The 17,425-nt window shown below is 38.8% G+C and overlaps 1 protein-coding gene across 2 annotated transcripts in view; it reads right to left on the reverse strand.

Annotated features, from left to right (window-relative positions):
• Nucleotides 1-9,715: 9,715 nt before the first annotated feature.
• The window catches only part of SCEL (sciellin), a 127,266-nt gene continuing 119,556 nt past the window's right edge, over nucleotides 9,716-17,425 (reverse strand). For both annotated transcript variants that reach the window (XM_010855129.1, XM_010855130.1), the window contains exons 32-34: nucleotides 16,403-16,511; nucleotides 13,198-13,300; nucleotides 9,716-11,989 (exon numbers count right to left, since the gene is read on the reverse strand). In XM_010855129.1, the coding sequence (XP_010853431.1) occupies nucleotides 11,973-11,989; nucleotides 13,198-13,300; nucleotides 16,403-16,511 (229 nt within the window). In that variant the 3' untranslated portion in view covers nucleotides 9,716-11,972. The remainder of the gene's footprint in view (nucleotides 11,990-13,197; nucleotides 13,301-16,402; nucleotides 16,512-17,425) is intronic.

Consider the following 17,425-nt stretch of genomic DNA (forward strand, 5'->3'; position numbering starts at 1 on the left):
TGAGAAGGTTTCCTGGTGTTTGGAAACTTCTCTCTTTTTAAGACTCCCTTCCCGGGACAGAACTCCGTCCCTCCCTCTTTTGTCTCTTTTATTGTCTTTAATATTTTTTCCTACCTCCTTTCGAGGAGTTGGGTTGCTTTGCTGGGTGCCTGATGTCCTCTGCCGGCATTCAGAAGTTGTTTTGTGGAATTTACTCGACGTTTAAATGCTCTTTTGATGAATTTGTGGGGGAGAAAGTGTTTTCCCCGTCCTACTCCTCCGCCATCTTGGCGCCTTCCCCCACTCCAGTATTCTTGTCTGGAGAATTCCATGGACAGAGGAGCCTGGTGGGATAGAGTCCATGGGGTCCCAAAGAGTTGGACATGACTAAACAACACTTGCTTACTTTAGCTATGGAGCCCATAATTCTAGCTGAAGAGATTGAAAAAAAGCTCAGAGAGTCAGTACATGTTTGCTGCTCCTTACTGCATTTAACAAGATATCATAAGAAAGATGAAGCAAGGTGTCCATTAGCCAGTTTGCAAGCTTAAATACTTAAGCATTGCAGTTCTGCTCTCACTGAGAGCTGCAGTCTAAGTTGATTGAGAGTTCAGTGTGTGTGTGTTCAGGTGCTCAGTTGTGTCCAATTCTTTGTCACCCCACAGACTGCAGCCTGCCAAGCTCCTCAGGCCACGGGGTTTTCCAGGCAAGAATACTGAAGTGGGTTGCCATTCTCTTCTCCAAGGGATCTTCCTGACCCAGGGAGGGAACCCATCTCTCTTGTCCTGCATTGGCAGGTGGATTTTTCTTTTTTTTACCACTAGCATCACCTGGGAAGCCCAGTGAATGAGCGCTCAATCAAGCTAGAAAAGCGAACTGCAACTTTATGACAAAGAGCAGGAAACAGCAATGTTTCTCAGAGACTGGACCAGGCCTTCCATTAAACACTCTCCCTCAGACAATGGGAATCAACTGCAAAGGTCATTTAGTTGAAGGAGAGGGATGAGCTAAGCACAGAGGCCAGTAAATAAAAGAGCAGAAGCAGCAGATGAAAGAACTATGACCTCCCAAGGCCTTTGCTAATGTTAATTTCACATGGAACTAACTAGAAACAAATAGAAGCCTATTAAGTTTTTGAGCAAGTTGTTCTGCTAAAAAATATAATGGAAGCCAAGCTTATAGAAGTCTATGACAGTTTGCCGTTCCCCCTCCAACCCTGAAGCAATCTTGGGTCCCCAAATCCGAACCTCCAATGCTCACTTCAGATGTGACCATGGTGGACAGTGGACAAGACAATGCCTCCCAGAGAACAGACCAGATCAAACCAAGAACCGTAATACCACAGGGGACTTTTCACAATGGCTGCCCAGCAAGCATGTTTGCTGCCATAGGTCACTGACTGGTGCCATTCTTCCCTTTTCTGAATGAGAGTTCTAATTGATTGCCTTGTTTGTACTGCACAGTGGTGCATGGGCTGGTTGAGGGATAGATAATGCCCCTTTCCATTTATAGGTCTCTGCACTGGAGGGAGTTGTATCAGGACCTGCCAGAGGGCACTGGGAGTCAAGCAGAATTCCTGGCCTCTGAGCTGGATGAGTGATGGAATGGGATTTCAGGATGCACCCTCTTGAGGGGTGTGTTCTGTGTGGGAGAAGAAAGGGGCACTTGGGGGCCTGCCAGTGCAGAAGACATGGGTTCCATCCCTGATCAAGAAAGATCCCACATGCCACAGTGCAGCTGAGCCCACATGCCACAACTATCGAGCCTGTGCTCTAGAGCCGGTAGCTGCAACGACTGAAGCCCACGTGACCTACAGCCCATGCTCTGCAGCAGAATAAGCCACTGCAAAGGGAAGCCTGCACAATGCAACTAGAGAGTCGCCCCCTCTCTCTACTATTAGAGAAAAGCCACACAGCAAGGAAGACCCAGTACAGCCAAATAAATATATAAAGAAAAATTTTTTTTAAAAAAGAAAGGTGCTCTTGGGTATTTGAGCAGGTAGCCAGAAGGACAGATTCGTCATAGATGCTAGTTTTATTCGGCCTTCTTCCTTTAGTAATAGAAATCCTCAAATGTAATCTGGACTAGAGATCACAGTTCGTCCTGCTGTGCAATCCACCTAACCATGCGTCCCAAGTGATTTCAAAAGGGATGCAAGTAGGAGTGTTGTGTGCAAGTTTTTCCAGGGGCCAGGGGTAGAGGGGTTGGTGAGGAGGTATAGGGACTTAGCGTTAAATGGGGACAGGGTTTCAGTTTAGGATGGTGAAAAATCTCGGAGATGGATGATGGTGAGTTATACAACAATGTGAATGTACTTAGTGCCACTGAACTGTACAGTTAAATCTGGCTAAAATAGCATGTTTCATATATCTGACTTTTACAGCAATTAAAAAAAAAAAAAAAAAACGTTAAAGAAAAAGAAAGTGACTGCCTCCACTCTCCCTTCCATGGAGCTAGAAAGCAGAAGTAACACTGGTGATTCTGCTCAGATCTTGGGGTAAAAGCAGCCCCCTAGGACACGGCTGAATAACAGGATAGGAGCGGTCAGCATCCCCAGGTTAGACCAGAGATGCTCTACCCACAGAGCCTAGAGCCCAACTCAGGGCTGCCATGTGGAAGAGGAAGAAATTTCTTTATGTTTGGAGCCCTTATCTTCCTGGATTTTCATTGTTATGAAGCTCAGTCTGTATTCTAACACCATATCTATCATTTTTTTTCACATGCCGAGCATCAGTGAGCTAGAGGAGGGTTTTAATAATAATTACTCAATTTAATTTATTAAAAAAAAAATATATATATATTAGAGTAGTTTTAGACTTACTGAAAACATTATGGAGGAAGAAAATGGCAGCCCACGCCAGTATTCTTGCCTGAAAAATGCCATGGGCAGAAGATGTGGTGGACTATATGTCCAAGAGTCAGACATAACTGAGCAACTAGGCACTAGCACGTACAGTGAAGGTGACACAGAGTTCCCATACATCTCACACAGAGGCTCATCTATTATGAATACCCTTCATTAGTGTGGTTGCTTTGTCACAATTCATGAGTCAATTATGAACTAAAGTCTTCGATGTGAGGGTGATCTGGCTGCAACACCTGTCACCATATTGACCACCAGGCATGATGTGGTGGATCTGTCTGACTAGGTAGATGACCTCCCTGTCTCATCACTCCCTGTGTGTCCCTCTCAAAGCTGCACACTTGGTCCACCCTCCCAGATGGAGGAGGACCATTCTTGGGTTGAGGGTATACGAAACGCTGTGCTCCCCTGCTAGAACCTGCACACAAGCTCTCAAGGTCCAGTTGTAGAAAAACGAAGGGTAGCCAAGCTTCCAGGACTCCAGACACATCCTAATGAGTCTACATGTGGCAGTCTGTCTTTGTTTAAAATTAAAAAAAATAAAAAAGAAACACTAAAGCCTCTATTTTATCCTGAATTCTTTGGGAATAAAAGGTTCTTTCTTGTTTCAGGGTCTCATCCAGGAACCACATTACATTCAGTTGTCACGGCTCCTCAGGCTCTCTTTTCTGGCTGCAAAGGTGTCTCAGACTTTTAAATTTTTGATGTCTTTGACAGTTCCGAGGAGTACGGACCATTCAATAAAGATGTGTATTTTCCTTGGTGGCTCAGTGGTAAAGAATCTGCCTGCAAGGTAGGAGACACTCTGGAGAAGTAGGTTTGATCTCTGGGTTGGGAAGACCCCCCCACACACACCCGGAAAAAGAAATGGCAGCCCATTGCAGGATTCTTACTGGGGAAATCCTGTGGACCGGGGAGACTGGTGGGCTATGGTTCATGCCCTTTCAAAGAGTCTATAGACTGAGCAGCTGAACACACACACACACACACACACACACACACATACACACACACACACACACACACTATATGTTGGGGGAAAGAAGGCTTCAGAGAGGCTGTGCCATTTTTATCATATCCTATCCTAGAGTGCATGCTAGTAATATGATCAATGATTGTTGATGTTAATTTTGATACCTGTCTGAAGTAGTGTTTGTCAGATCCCTCCTCTGTAAATTTCTTTTTTTCCTGTCCCATTCTGTGCTCTGGAAGGTATGTACTGTGCAGCCCACATACAGAAAGTGAAGGGTTATGCTCTACCTCCTTGAGGATGGAGTAGCTCCATCAATTATTTGGAATTGTAAATAGGAGATTTGTGTCTCCTCCATTATTCAATTATTCAGTCATCTATTTATACCAGCACTGACTCACAAGTCTTTATTTTATACTTTGGGTTATAATTCAATACTACGTTATTTATTCAGTTGCTCAAATGTCAGCTTTGGCCATTGGGAGCTCTTTCAGTCAACTCCTGTGTCCCTTGGACATATCCATACAATTCATGTGTACCTGTATGTATGTGCACGTGTATGTTTGAGCATTTCCTTACTTCCTGACACTACAAGATGCTCTGGGTGCATCTTCTCTACATCCTGCCCCAGCCCTAAACCAATCATTTCTCCAAGGAGCCTTTGTCCCTTTTATTGGGGAATGGTATTAAAAATCAAGATCTGGATTTATTGCCTCTAAGCTCTGTCAGCTGACAGAGCAAGAAAATAAATGTTTGTATACTAACCCAAGTATTAATAAATGTGTATACCTATAGATATTTCTATATATAATCACCTGTGTCTATATTAAGCTAAACATGAAATTATATTGATGTCTTTAACTCATTCATTACCACAAGGATCCTTCCTGTTTCCTCCCCTCCTTATCTGTAATCTCCAACTCCAAAGGTAAGAAATCTGGCTCCCACCAACTATTGTCTCTTTACTAAATTATCAATTCCAGTATATATATATATATATACTGTATATATATATATATATATATATATACTGGTTTCCAAATTGTTAACTTGACTCCATGAAAAACAATTTGATCCACTAGAGTATAATGTTCTTGCACTGTTACTTGTGTCTCTAGTCTTACACACTCCACTCCTTTCCAAAGTTACTAAGGTCAGCACATTTTCCTCTCCACGCCTTTACTGAGACTGTCTCACACATTTCCGATACGACTGGATTCTTTTGCAGCATTCCGCGTTCCATCCTGGGATCCCTTGCTCCCGAAAACCTAAATAAGATTTAAATAAGATTTAAAATTTGCATTTGTTAAAGTTCACTCTTTGAACTGTTCTTTGGGTTTTGACAAGCGCATAGTGTCATGTGTTCACCATTACAGTATACAGGATAGTTCGATGGCACTAAATGTTTCCCCATGCTTCACCTATTCAGCTCTCCATTTCTCCAGCCCCACTCCCCCCAAGCCCCAGAGATCACTGATCTTCAATACGTACTCTTTTTTTTTTGCTTTGTGTCTATGGTTTTGCCTTTTCTAGAATGTTACATAAGTGGTTTGGTTTAGTCACTAAGTCACATCCAACTCTTGCGACCCATTGGTAATCCGCCAAGCTCCTCTATCCATGGGATTCTCCAGGCAAGAATATTTGAGTGGGCTGCCATTTCCTTCTCCAGGGGATCTTCCCGACCCAGGGATCAAATCCGTGTCTCCTGCACTGCAGGCAGATTCTTTACTGACTGAGGTACCAAAGAAGCCCATTACATAAGTGAATCATACAATATGGTTTCTTTTTCAGACTGGGTTTTTTCACTTAGCAACATGCAATGAAGAAGTGTACATGTTTCTGAAGATTTGATAACTCATCCCTTTTTATTGCTGAATATTATTCCATTGTATAGATATACCACAGCTTTGTTGAGACACTTGTTTACTGAAGGACATCTTAGTTTCTTCCAGTTTTTTGATGACTGTAAATAGAACTGCTATAAACATTTATGTGCAGCTTTTTGTATGAACATAAGTTTTTAAATTAGTTGGATAGAAACCTTGGAGCACAATTACTGACTTATGTGAAAGAATATGTTTAGCTTTGTAAGAAACTGCCCAACTGTCTTCCCAAGCAGCTGTACCATTTTGTATTCCCATGAGTAATGAATGCGTGTTCCTGCTGCTCTGCATCCTTGCCAGCAATTGGCATTCTCAGGTTTTAGTTTTTAGCCATTTGAATAGTCAGGAAGTAGTCTCATCATTATTTTAATTTGCATTTCCCTAATGAAAAGTTGGAGAAGGCAATGGCACCCCACTCTAGTACTCTTGCCTGGAAAATCCCATGGACGGAGGAGCCTGGTAGGCTGCAGTCCATGGGGTCACTAAGAGTCGACACGACTAAGCCACTTCACTTTCACTTTTCACTTTCATGCATTGGAGAAGGAAATGGCAACCCACTCCAGTGTTCTTGCCTGGAGAATCCCAGGGATGGGGGAGCCTGGTGGGCTGCCGTCTTTGGGGTTGCACAGAGTCGGACACAACTGAAGTGATTTAGCAGCAGTGAAAAGTGACACTGAGTGACATTCATATGTTTATTTGCAATCTGTGTATCTTCTTTGCTTAGGTGACTCTTCAGATCTTTTGCCCATTTTTAAGTTTTTTTTGTTTGTTTGTTTCCTTAGTGGTTAGTCTTCAGAGTTCTTTGATATGCAGTACAAGTTCTTTACCAGATATGTACTTTGCAAGTATTTTCTCCCAATCTGTGGCTTATTTTTTCATTATCTTAACAGTGTCTTTCATGGAGCACACATTTTAAATTTTAACAAAGTTGAACTTAAATTCTTTTTTTAAAATTTTATAGATTGCACTTTTGATGTTATATCAAAAAACTCTTAACCAAGTTTAAGGTCATGTTGTTTTTCTCCTAAGTCTTCTTTGAGAAGTTTTGTGGTTTTGCATTTTACATTTAAGTCTATGATCCACTTTGAGCTAATTTTTGTAAAAGATGTAAAGTCTGTGTCTTGGTACTGTTTTTTTCTTTTCTGTACATGGGTGTCCAATTATCTCAGTACTATTTAAAAAAACTGTTCTTTCTCCATTGAATTCTCTTTGTGCTTTTGTCAAAAATCAGTAAACTATATTTGTCTCAAAATAATTTTAATCTGTTCATGAAACCAATTATATTCAACAATGTCTTAATGAAACAAATTTAAAAGGCATAAATGAATTCGATGAAATATCACCATTCATTTGATGATGTACATTTTTAATAATATATTATGAAACAACCACAGTTTATCTCTTGTCTGCTTCTTCAACCGCATCGTTTCATGTTCACTAATTCCAGCCTCCTGGCAATCTTTCTGTAATTGCTAAGGTCACACTTGCCTTAGGGCCTAAACACTTTCTTGTGGGAGACTTCCAATCCAATTTGCCTTTATGGACCTGAAGGGTCCTTGAAGCTGGTGATCTTTCCTTTTCTCTTGGGAAAAGAGGTAAAATTAACAAATTGTAACTGTCAAGAAAGTTACATCAAGATCTGTATGTTCCTTTCAACCAGATACATTATTCATATTGCCACAAAGGAATAGAACAAGTAACATTTGTAACATTCCTGTGAGAAGTCTCTTCTAGACCTGAAATGCTGCTGCTTAACTGTTTACTGTCTCTTTTTTGAAAACAGAAAGGAACTAGATCCTGAGTGCTGCCTCAAATGAGGTGAGCAAATGTCATACCTGGCCCATTGTTTCCACTTCAGGTAAGCATTGGTTCAGACCCACCACTGACATAGTCACTCCTTTATCCAGTGAGCAACTTCAGCCTGAGGACCATGATGGAGTAACCATTTGGTGTAACCCACCCATTGGCAGAGACCTGAAAGCTATCTATGTAATATCTGAATATTGTTTTACATGAGGAATAGAGGAAGCTTAAAAAATCCTTTGACTGTTCTCTGTCTCTTGGCATCTATGAATCTGGATCTCATATTTAAGAGAAACAAGGACACATTTAGCCCAGAAAGTAGAATGATTTTGGCCAATCCTAAAATATCTTCTCTTGGAGTGCTTTTCCCCAGGCTATTTCCTTCTCATCATTCAGCTGTTATTTGAAATATCATCTGACAACATTACTTTTAAATACTGCCCCTTGACCTGGTTGCTGTATTTTATTTCCTTCATGGTCTTATTTGCTTTCAGAAATTATTGTGTTTATTTACATTTTGTCTTTCAAATTGCTCCTCCAACCTTTCTTTAGAATTTAAGTTCCATGAGGACAGGAGTCTTGGCTATTTTGGTTACCATGGAGATCTGGAACATAGATTCTAAATGAAGATTTTTAAGTTATTGGAAAATGAACAGATGAATGAATGACAGTAGATTATAAGCCATGCACTTTTTCCTACAGACTCTAGAATGATTGGATTTTCATGTATGAATGAGAATGTTTCAAAGGCAATGAAGTTAGAAGATCTTTCCAAGGTGGTATTTATAAGTGATGATGATAATCAGTTTCCTCTATTCCAGTGAAAAAAATTGAGACCATTACCTAACTCAAGAGGCATCTGAACACTTCAATAATATATCAGAAGCCATACTTCTCAAATGGCAGGACAAATAGGTCCAGTAAACATGAATCAGGATGGTGCCCAACAGTTGTGTTGTGACAAAGTCAACAAGCAATTCTGTGCACATACAAAACATTCCACAGCTCTTAGGTATCTAACGAAAGAGTTATCTGAGAAGGGGGTAAGCGTAGATTTATAGATCATGCAGTGTTTGGGCTGGTGGGTACAACAGCACTTCAATGTTTTAAATCTCACATTTAAGTAGCAGGAAATAGACTCGTGAGACAAATGGCCAATGCAAGTTAATACCGGTATATACAAGTGAAAAGACTGACTTAAAACTCGACATTCAAAACACTAAGATCTTGCCATCTGGTCCCATCATTTCATGGCAAATAGATGGGGGGAAAATGGAAACAGTGGCAGATTTTATTTTCTTGGGCTCCAAAATCACTGAGGACGGTGACTGCAGCCATGAAATTAAAAGATGCTTGCTTCTTGGAAAAAAGCTATGACAAACCTAGACAGCATATTAAAAAGCAGAGACAGCACTTTGCCAACAAAGGTCCGTCTAGTCAAAGCTGTGGGTTTTCCAGTAGTCATGTGTGGATGTGAGAGTTGGACCATAAAGAAAGCTGAGTGCCAAAGAAGGGATTCTTTAGTACTGAAGTGCTGGAAAAGACTCTTGAGAGTCCCTTGGACAGCAAGGAGATCAAGCCAATCAATTCTAAAGGAAACCGTGAATATTCATTGGAAGGACTGATGCTGAAGCTGAAGCTCCAGTACTTTGGCCACCTGATGCAAAGAGCCAACTCATTAGAAAAGACTCTGATGCTGGGAAATCTTGAGGGCAGGAGAAGAAGAGGGTGACAGGGGATAAGATGGTTGGCTGGCATCACTGACTCAGTGGACATGAGTTTGAGCAAGTTCTGGGAGTTGGTGATGGACAGGGAAGCCTGGTGTGCTGCAGTCTATGGGGTTGCAAAGAGTCGGACGATACTTAGCGACTGAACAAGTGTCTCTGGGAACTGTTGAATGCTATGAACTAGGTAGAATACTAAAAATAATTTATTTACCTTATACCAAATAACCAGTATATTCAGTAGTAACAACTACAACAGCAACAAAAAAATAACATTAACATTGTTAGTTTGCCTCAATGTAGACCAAACAGTCACTTGTTTTGGTAGAGCTCTGAATCAAGCTGAGTTGGAAAATGTTCCAAATGCTCATGATTTTCTTTCATAGTAAACAAGTCAGAGAGTGCCCCGGTTGTGAGAACTGGACCATCTCATCACATATCTAATTATAGGAGTGATTGCAATCAAATAATTAGGGAGGCACAGATTACTTCTTGAATAAACTTTTATTTCTCGGCCTTAGTAAAAGAAAAAAAAAAGATTTTAACAGATTCTATCTCCAAGATTACTAGATACATTTTATTTTGTTTTTTAGAAGAATGCTCTCATAGTAGAGCAATTAATTATTTTTAGAGACATCTTTTAATTAGTAATAGAATCCAGGGCCTGGTATTCTGAGATGTAGGCACTTTGTGTCCAGGAAAAATATGCCAATCATAACATAATTCGCTGCAAACAAAAATGAAATCTTAAAATTGTTTTAGAAATCTGTCATCCCTATGGTGCAAATAATCCCAGACATAATGAAGCGGACTTGGTAAAATCAGCAGCCCTTTTCGCTTCACTCTGTATCTACTCTATTTTTACAACAGCTTTTGGTTTAATTTAATACATTATTGTAGAAGAAAGGGTCCATTAAATAGCTACAGAAGAGTGAGAAAGAGTGCCCCTGTTAGGTTTTTTTTGAAGTGAAGCATTCAACAGTAGAGTCCTTTAAAAATGGCATTCAAATGATTTTTAATTACTACAAAGGCATTGAGATGTTAATACACTCTCTATAAAAGAGAGGGCTACTATTCTACTCATCCTTTCCTGCCACGAATTTCAACTCTAAGAAAATTATTTCTTTTGATCCACTCTGATAGCATGTAATAAGAGAACAATAAAACATATGGCTCAATTACCACCACTTCTCATCAAGCATGAATTAATGAATATCAAATTATTATTAATTGTTTTTTCTGGCTTCCTCTCCATAGGGCAATGATTACACATTGCTGTGTTTTGATAAGTATTTAGTGTTTAACACTTTGTAGACCAGTATCTAACAGGAACAGATGCTTGAAATCATTATATGGAAGAATCATTCTTCACATTTAGCAACAGTTAGAAAATAACATGATTATCTTTTTGGTCTCCTTAGTTAGTCATTTTTTTATAACTGCCTTAAACTCCCTTAGAATCTCACCCTCTCTCAATGCTCCATATGCTTTCCTTTGAGAAGCAGTTCCTATATGCATATAAAATAGTTTATAAGTGCGATGTCTCAATTTTAATAATAATAATTTCACACAAGATTACTGACTTCTCAATTCCTTAAGAAAAAGCTCTTTAAAAACCAATGTTATGGCTTAAGCAGACAAAAAATTAAGTAGTATAGCACAGAATACAATAAATTATGATCACTATAATTGACAATATCAATGTCACTGAGTAATATTTATAGATGATGCACAAGAAGATTCTGTGTAACTGACAGTTCATTTTATTTGTATAAGCCACCTGTAAATATAAAGTGCTATGTAGTAGGAATAGGTATAGAATGCTACAGAACATATCTTTGTGGTCCATTACCATTATTTCTCATAGATCATTTACAAATCCAGATTTTGAAAAGAAAGCGTAACAAATTATAATATGTAAACTATACATGCCATGTGATTTTTACCCATTACCAACAAATGCATGTCTTTGTATTTATAAAACATGTTCTATAAAACTTATATCTGTAATAAACTAAAGGATGACACCAACATTAAATTGTTTAGATATCCTATCTAGTTCTGCATGCTTAACAAACACAGATTCAGATACGATTCTAAAGATCAAACAAAAACTTGCTTTAGCATCTCAGAGTTTTGGAGCAAAAAGCGACCTCAGAAATCATTTTCTCCATTTCCCCTCATGTTACAGATAATAGCACCAAAATCTGAATAGTTTAAGTGATTTTCTGAGGTCCATACACCTTTATACACTAACATCTTTCTGCCAGACTTTATCTTTCTGCCAAAATTTCTATCAACGTTTCTTTTCCATATAAGAAATGTACATATCTTGCTTCCTTGGCAGTTTTGTCAAGATGTCAGTAACATCTGTAAATCCAAATCCCTAGGGAAACAAAGATGAGAAACTGGGAATCCTGGTCTCTAATGGAAACCGTGATACACAGCCTAATACTGAGCAGAGATGGACCTGGTCAAGGCTGACAATGCTCACTGCCATCAGAAACATCCTTCCTTTGATGCTGCTAACTAGACCACTTAAATTTTTTATCTCTAAATCTAACCAGATACCAGATGGTTCCCTTTATGTATGTGACCTTAGTATAAGCAATTATATTATTTATGCAATAGCAGAATTGTTATACAAAGAGTCAGTCATTGGTGTAAAAGCTTTTTTAGATTACATGTTCTTATAATAAAAATTTTAATTTCTCGATGAATCCTTTCCTCTTGATTTTCATGTGCCAGAATTACTGAATCCACTTGGCTGAAAAATGTAAAGAAAATAAGTTATATATACAAATTCAGTACAAAAATAAGCTTATAACTAAAGTTTTAAAAATAATTATTCATCAGTGGAGGTGGGGTGAACTAAACAGTGTACTTTTACCACCTACTGAATTCATCACTGTGGCAAGGCTTTTGGTCATACTGTGAATATGAAGCACTGATGCCCCGTATTCATATTTACGACATGCTTGAGCATCATGTCTTGATAACTTATATGTACTATAAAAGTGCACACAGATAGGGAGGAAGACACAAAGACATCTGAGTGTTTTGGTAACCACATCTCCTAAACCATTTCATGGACTCCTGGGACTGAAAGTTTTAGACCTGCCACCATGCATATCAAGGCCCCCTGATGTAACACTGGATCCTGATAAGGCTGCTCAATGAGGAAGAAAAAGGAATATGAGAATGGCTGGAATATGAGAAAATGGAATATGAGAAAATAAAAAGCCAAGTATGAATATAATTAGCTTTGTTCTTGTCATCGATTCTGCAGCCTGATGGAACATGGGTTTCTGAATATTTTTCAGAGCATTTTCCAGATGTAGCCTCCAAGCACCTCATTAATATCACACATTTGTCATTAAATTCCATATTTTGGATCCCATGTAACAACCGCAGATGTTCCTTTTCCATTCGCCACCAGCAGGAAACTTTCCCTTTACATAGTGCTGTTGTCCAGCTCCCCAGTACACAATTAACTTTAAATTTTCCATTTAAAATTCACATTAAAAGGTGTTTAGTATAATAACCAAATTAAATTATAAAAGTATATTCCAGTGCAAATATAAAAGATCACTCACAGAAATGCACTTTAATTCTAATTCTAACAATGATCTGAGCAAAGAAGGTATATTTTTGTTTGCAAAAAATGGAAAATTTCCTACAATAAATGACCTAAACTTATTCGTATCTGTGTCTGGTCTCATACCAGAAGAAAACATAAATTTTGACTTATTTTATACCATAAATGAAATGCTACCATTGTATCTGCAGCTGAATTTTTAATATAATTAATAAAATACTTTCCATTTTTTAAAATTTTATTTTATTTTTAAACTTTACATAATTGTATTAGTTTTGCCAAATATCAAAATGAATCCCCCACAGGTTTGAAATATTTCAACACTACCTAAAGTTCACTAATGTTAGTGATAGTTTCTCACAGAGTTCAACACTTACCTACAACTTTAGAGTAGCAAGATTCACAATGTATTGTCTGCCTATATATCCAAATACTGTCACCTGCTTGTAGGTTTTCCAAAGGTTGTTTGCATATTTCACACTAAAGGAAAGGTATATATAAAGTTTACATTAGATATGAAGTTTAGATTCTTGGTTAACAGGATTAAAAAAAGAACCTTTTACTTTATTCGATATCATCCTTTATAGCAACACTCTGATGAAAAGAACCATGAGAAAAAGTAAGAATCTACTTGTCTGATCCACACACCAAACTTTCCAAACAAATTCTCTCATAAATCCCTCTACTATGGAGGTGTGCATTTCAGGGCATACCTACTACTGAAGTTTCTACCTAACTCACAATAAAGTAGATGAATATTTTCAAAAATTGGTTATGCCAAAGACAAGAATACTGTTGGATATTGCAAATTAGAACACTAAGTATATATATTGTTTGCTTACTAATGGAGAGCTACACTGTCCAGATATAGTGTCATTGAGCAAAACAAACTTCTGACTCCAGACACAATTTAAGGGGAAATTTGTTTCAAGTTATGCTGGTTAAAGAGGCAAGAAAGGCTTGACATCTACCTTAAACCTGTGCTCACTGGAGCAAGTCTACTGCCAACCGGCTGGCTTTCAAGTTCGTTGACACAAATTGTCATAGGTCAGTATAGACATGTTTAAGCCAGTTCAGGTAATTCTCTATAATTATGACTATAGAGTAATCTGTCTTTTCTTAGGAGTGTGGGGGTATTTTTATTCTCAGTAGTATTTTATGATTAAATTGACAATGGAAATAAATCATCTAAAATATAACAAAATGGAAATTATTCCTGTTGACCAAAGGCAATAATCAGGAGAATTTTCTTCTTTAAAAACTTTTGTGCATAATAATTTAAAATAAAGAGCTGTAGACTAATTTTTGTTCCACTGAGTAAATTTGAATAACTTCGAGGAAATTTTACTGTCTTAAAATGAAATAATTATGAAATTTTCATGTCTTACTTTATATAGAATTCTATATATGATGGCCTAAATTTGGATTTTGTTGCCTCAAAATGAGGCATTGAATTTGTGTCATTGCCTGAAGCTAATTGAAAGAGAAGCAATCAAGTGTCAAAGTATTGGGCTGGCCAAAAAGTTCATAACATCTTATTGGAAAACCCAAATGGACTTTTTTGGCTAGCCTAATATTACATCTACTTGACTGAATCAGATAATTTGCATCAATCATAGAATCTATCAGCACTAGAAAGGACCCATAGATTCAGGCTCTGGTTCTCAAACTGGCTGCCTTTAGATCTATCTAAGAAGGCTTTAAAAACACCAATGCCCAGAAATCATCTCGAAGATACATGATGTAACTGGGGCTGGTCCCAAGCATTTTATTTTTCTCATCATCTCCCCGAATGATTATAACGTTCATCCTGGATTGAAAACCACTAGTCTAATCAGCTATGTCATTTTACAGATGAAGAAACTTAGGCTAAGCTAATGTAGATGATTGTCCAAAGTCACACGGCCACAATTAGTGTCAGTTAGAACTCAAACTCAGGTCTTCAGGTTCCTAGTTAAGTGCTCACCTAGTTATACCAAAAACTATATTGTTGACCTACCTAATACTTTTGTGAAAAGTAAAAGAAATGGCATATGAAAGCATAAATTGTGAAAGAAACATTCTACTATGTACACTTTAGTATTATTATTATTCTACTAAGACACTGATATTGACAAGTTGCTCAGTCATGTCCGACTCTTTGCAACCCTATGGGCTGCAGCCTACCAGGCTCCTCTGTCCATGGGATTTTACAAGCAAGAGTACTGGAGTGGGTTGCCATTTCCTTCTCCAGGGGATCTTCCTGACCCAGGGATCGAACCCACGTCTCTCACATTGTAAGCAGACGCTTTACCTTCTGAGCTACGAGGGAATCCCAAATGAACGTTCTGAAGGAGGAGGAGGAAGTGAAAGTCGCTCAGTCATATCTGACTCTTTGCGATCCCATGGACTATACAATCCACGGAATTCTCCAGGCCAGAATACTGGAGGGGGTAGCCTTTCCCTTCTTCAGGGGATCGTCCCAACCCAGGGATCGAACCCAGGTCTCCCTCACTGCGGGCGGATTCTTTAACAGCTGAGCCACCAGGGAAGCTCATTCTACTGCCGTTGCTGCTGCTGCTAAGTCACTTCAGTCGTGTCCAACTCTGTGCGACCCCACAGACGGCAGCCCACCAGGCTCCTCCATCCATGGGATTCTCCAGGCAAGAACACTGGAGTGGGTTGCCATTTCCTTCTCCAATGCATGAAAGTGAAAAGTGAAAGTGAAGTCGCTCAGTCGTGTCCGACTCCTAGCGACCCCATGGACTGCAACCTACCAGGCTCCTCAGTCCATGGGATTTTCCAGGCAAGAGTACTGGAGTGGGGTGCCATTGCCTTCTCTGGCTCATTCTATTAAGCCATATTTAATTATAATTAATCATGCTCTCAAAGGCAGGCTGAGTTTTAACTATTGTTAAGCCCATCGATCCTAATTTTATGATGTAAGAAGCCAGTAACTTTCTTCTCAAAAATTTCTTTTCCTTTTTGGATTTCATTATATGTTTATTGCAATGTGGAGAAAGGAATGGCACTCCACTCCAGTACTCTTGCCTGGAAACTCCCATGGATGGAGGAGCCTGGTAGGCTGCAGTCCATGGGGTCCCACAGAGTCGGACACGACTGAGTGACTCCACTTTCCCTTTTCAGTTTCATGCACTGGAGAAGGAAATGGCAACCCACTCCAATGTTCTTGCCTGGAGAATCCCAGGGATGGGGGAGCCTGGTGGGCTGCCGTCTCTGGGGTCGGACAGAGTCGGACAGGACTGAAGTGACTTAGCAGAAGCAGCAGCATGATTTATGAAAATGCTGCAAAAACTTTTCTAAAGAGAACAAGTGTTTATCTTTTTATAGATTTAAATCTGTAGAGTAAGAGTTATCAACGTATTAGTAATCAACTCTAAGCCTAAAGTCAAGAGAGTAATTATAAACCTTGGAGTTGCAAGCTGAGAAGTCAAAAAAATATTTAAACAGTGCATTATTAATGTGCATGACAGTGTTTCTGAAAGTTTTAACTTCATCTCATATATTCCATTAGATAATTATTTTTATTCTAGTCATTATGCAATTTTGTATGAGAATTAAATGCAAGAAACATAGCCATACCTTGAAGCAAGTCGAATGGCAGCAAATTTGTAATTCATCTAAAATCATCTTGGTTTCTGTGCCCAAGGGTTTTCGACAGTAAGTGCACATGTCTCTCTCAATGACAGACCTATAGAGATGTAAGCAGTTAAAAATAAATTTGTCATCATGAAAAAGACAGATGTATTCCCCATAAAGTCATATGGAAATAACATGTTAATTTTATTGATACTTAAGTAAATTGTGTAAAAATCAAGGAAAGTTGAGGACTTACTTATCCTAGTAACAGACTGGATTCTTCTAGTTATTTCAGAATGATATGAAAGAATTAACATAAAAGACAGTTTCAAATTATTAATTCATTAGCAATCAAAAGTGCATCTGAGCAGGTTAAAGATGTTCACAGTTTCCTAATTGAACTAGGTTATAAGTACCCCCTTGAAGCTAGAAGAGGGTTTTAAATTATTAATGTACATATATCATAGAAAAATTACGTTGAAGATTAATATAAAAATTTAACTCTCAAACATTCAGTAGTACAAAAATAGAAATCCATTCAAGAACATGTTGGTAAATTCACAAATGATGGATACCCTGGACTATAGGGTTCAGAATCACCAAATTCTCCCTTGCTGATTCTCTTGGTGTCATTGCAAGACTCAGAATATTAGGGAGACTTTAGTGACAAAAATCCTTTGCTATTTACTTTGGAAAATTAATGTTCAGTGGTAAATAAATGATTCAGTTCAGTTCAGTCGCTCAGTCGTGTCCGACTCTTTGCGACCCCATGAATTGCAGCACGCCAGGCCTCCCTGTCCATCACCAACTCCCGGAGTTCATTCCGACTCACGTCCATCGAGTCAGTGATGCCATCCAGCCATCTCATCCTCTGTCATCCCCTTCTCCTCCTGCCCCCAATCCTTCCCAGCATCCGAGTCTTTTCCAATGAGTCAACTCTTCCCATGAGATGGCCAAAGTACTGGAGTTTCAGCTTTAGCATCATTCCTTCCAAAGAAATCCCAGGGCTGATCTCCTTCAGAACTG

Source organism: Bison bison, unplaced genomic scaffold, assembly GCF_000754665.1.
Source record: "Bison bison bison isolate TAMUID 2011002044 unplaced genomic scaffold, Bison_UMD1.0 scf7180017864354, whole genome shotgun sequence".
NCBI classification, from domain to species: Eukaryota; Metazoa; Chordata; class Mammalia; order Artiodactyla; family Bovidae; genus Bison; species Bison bison.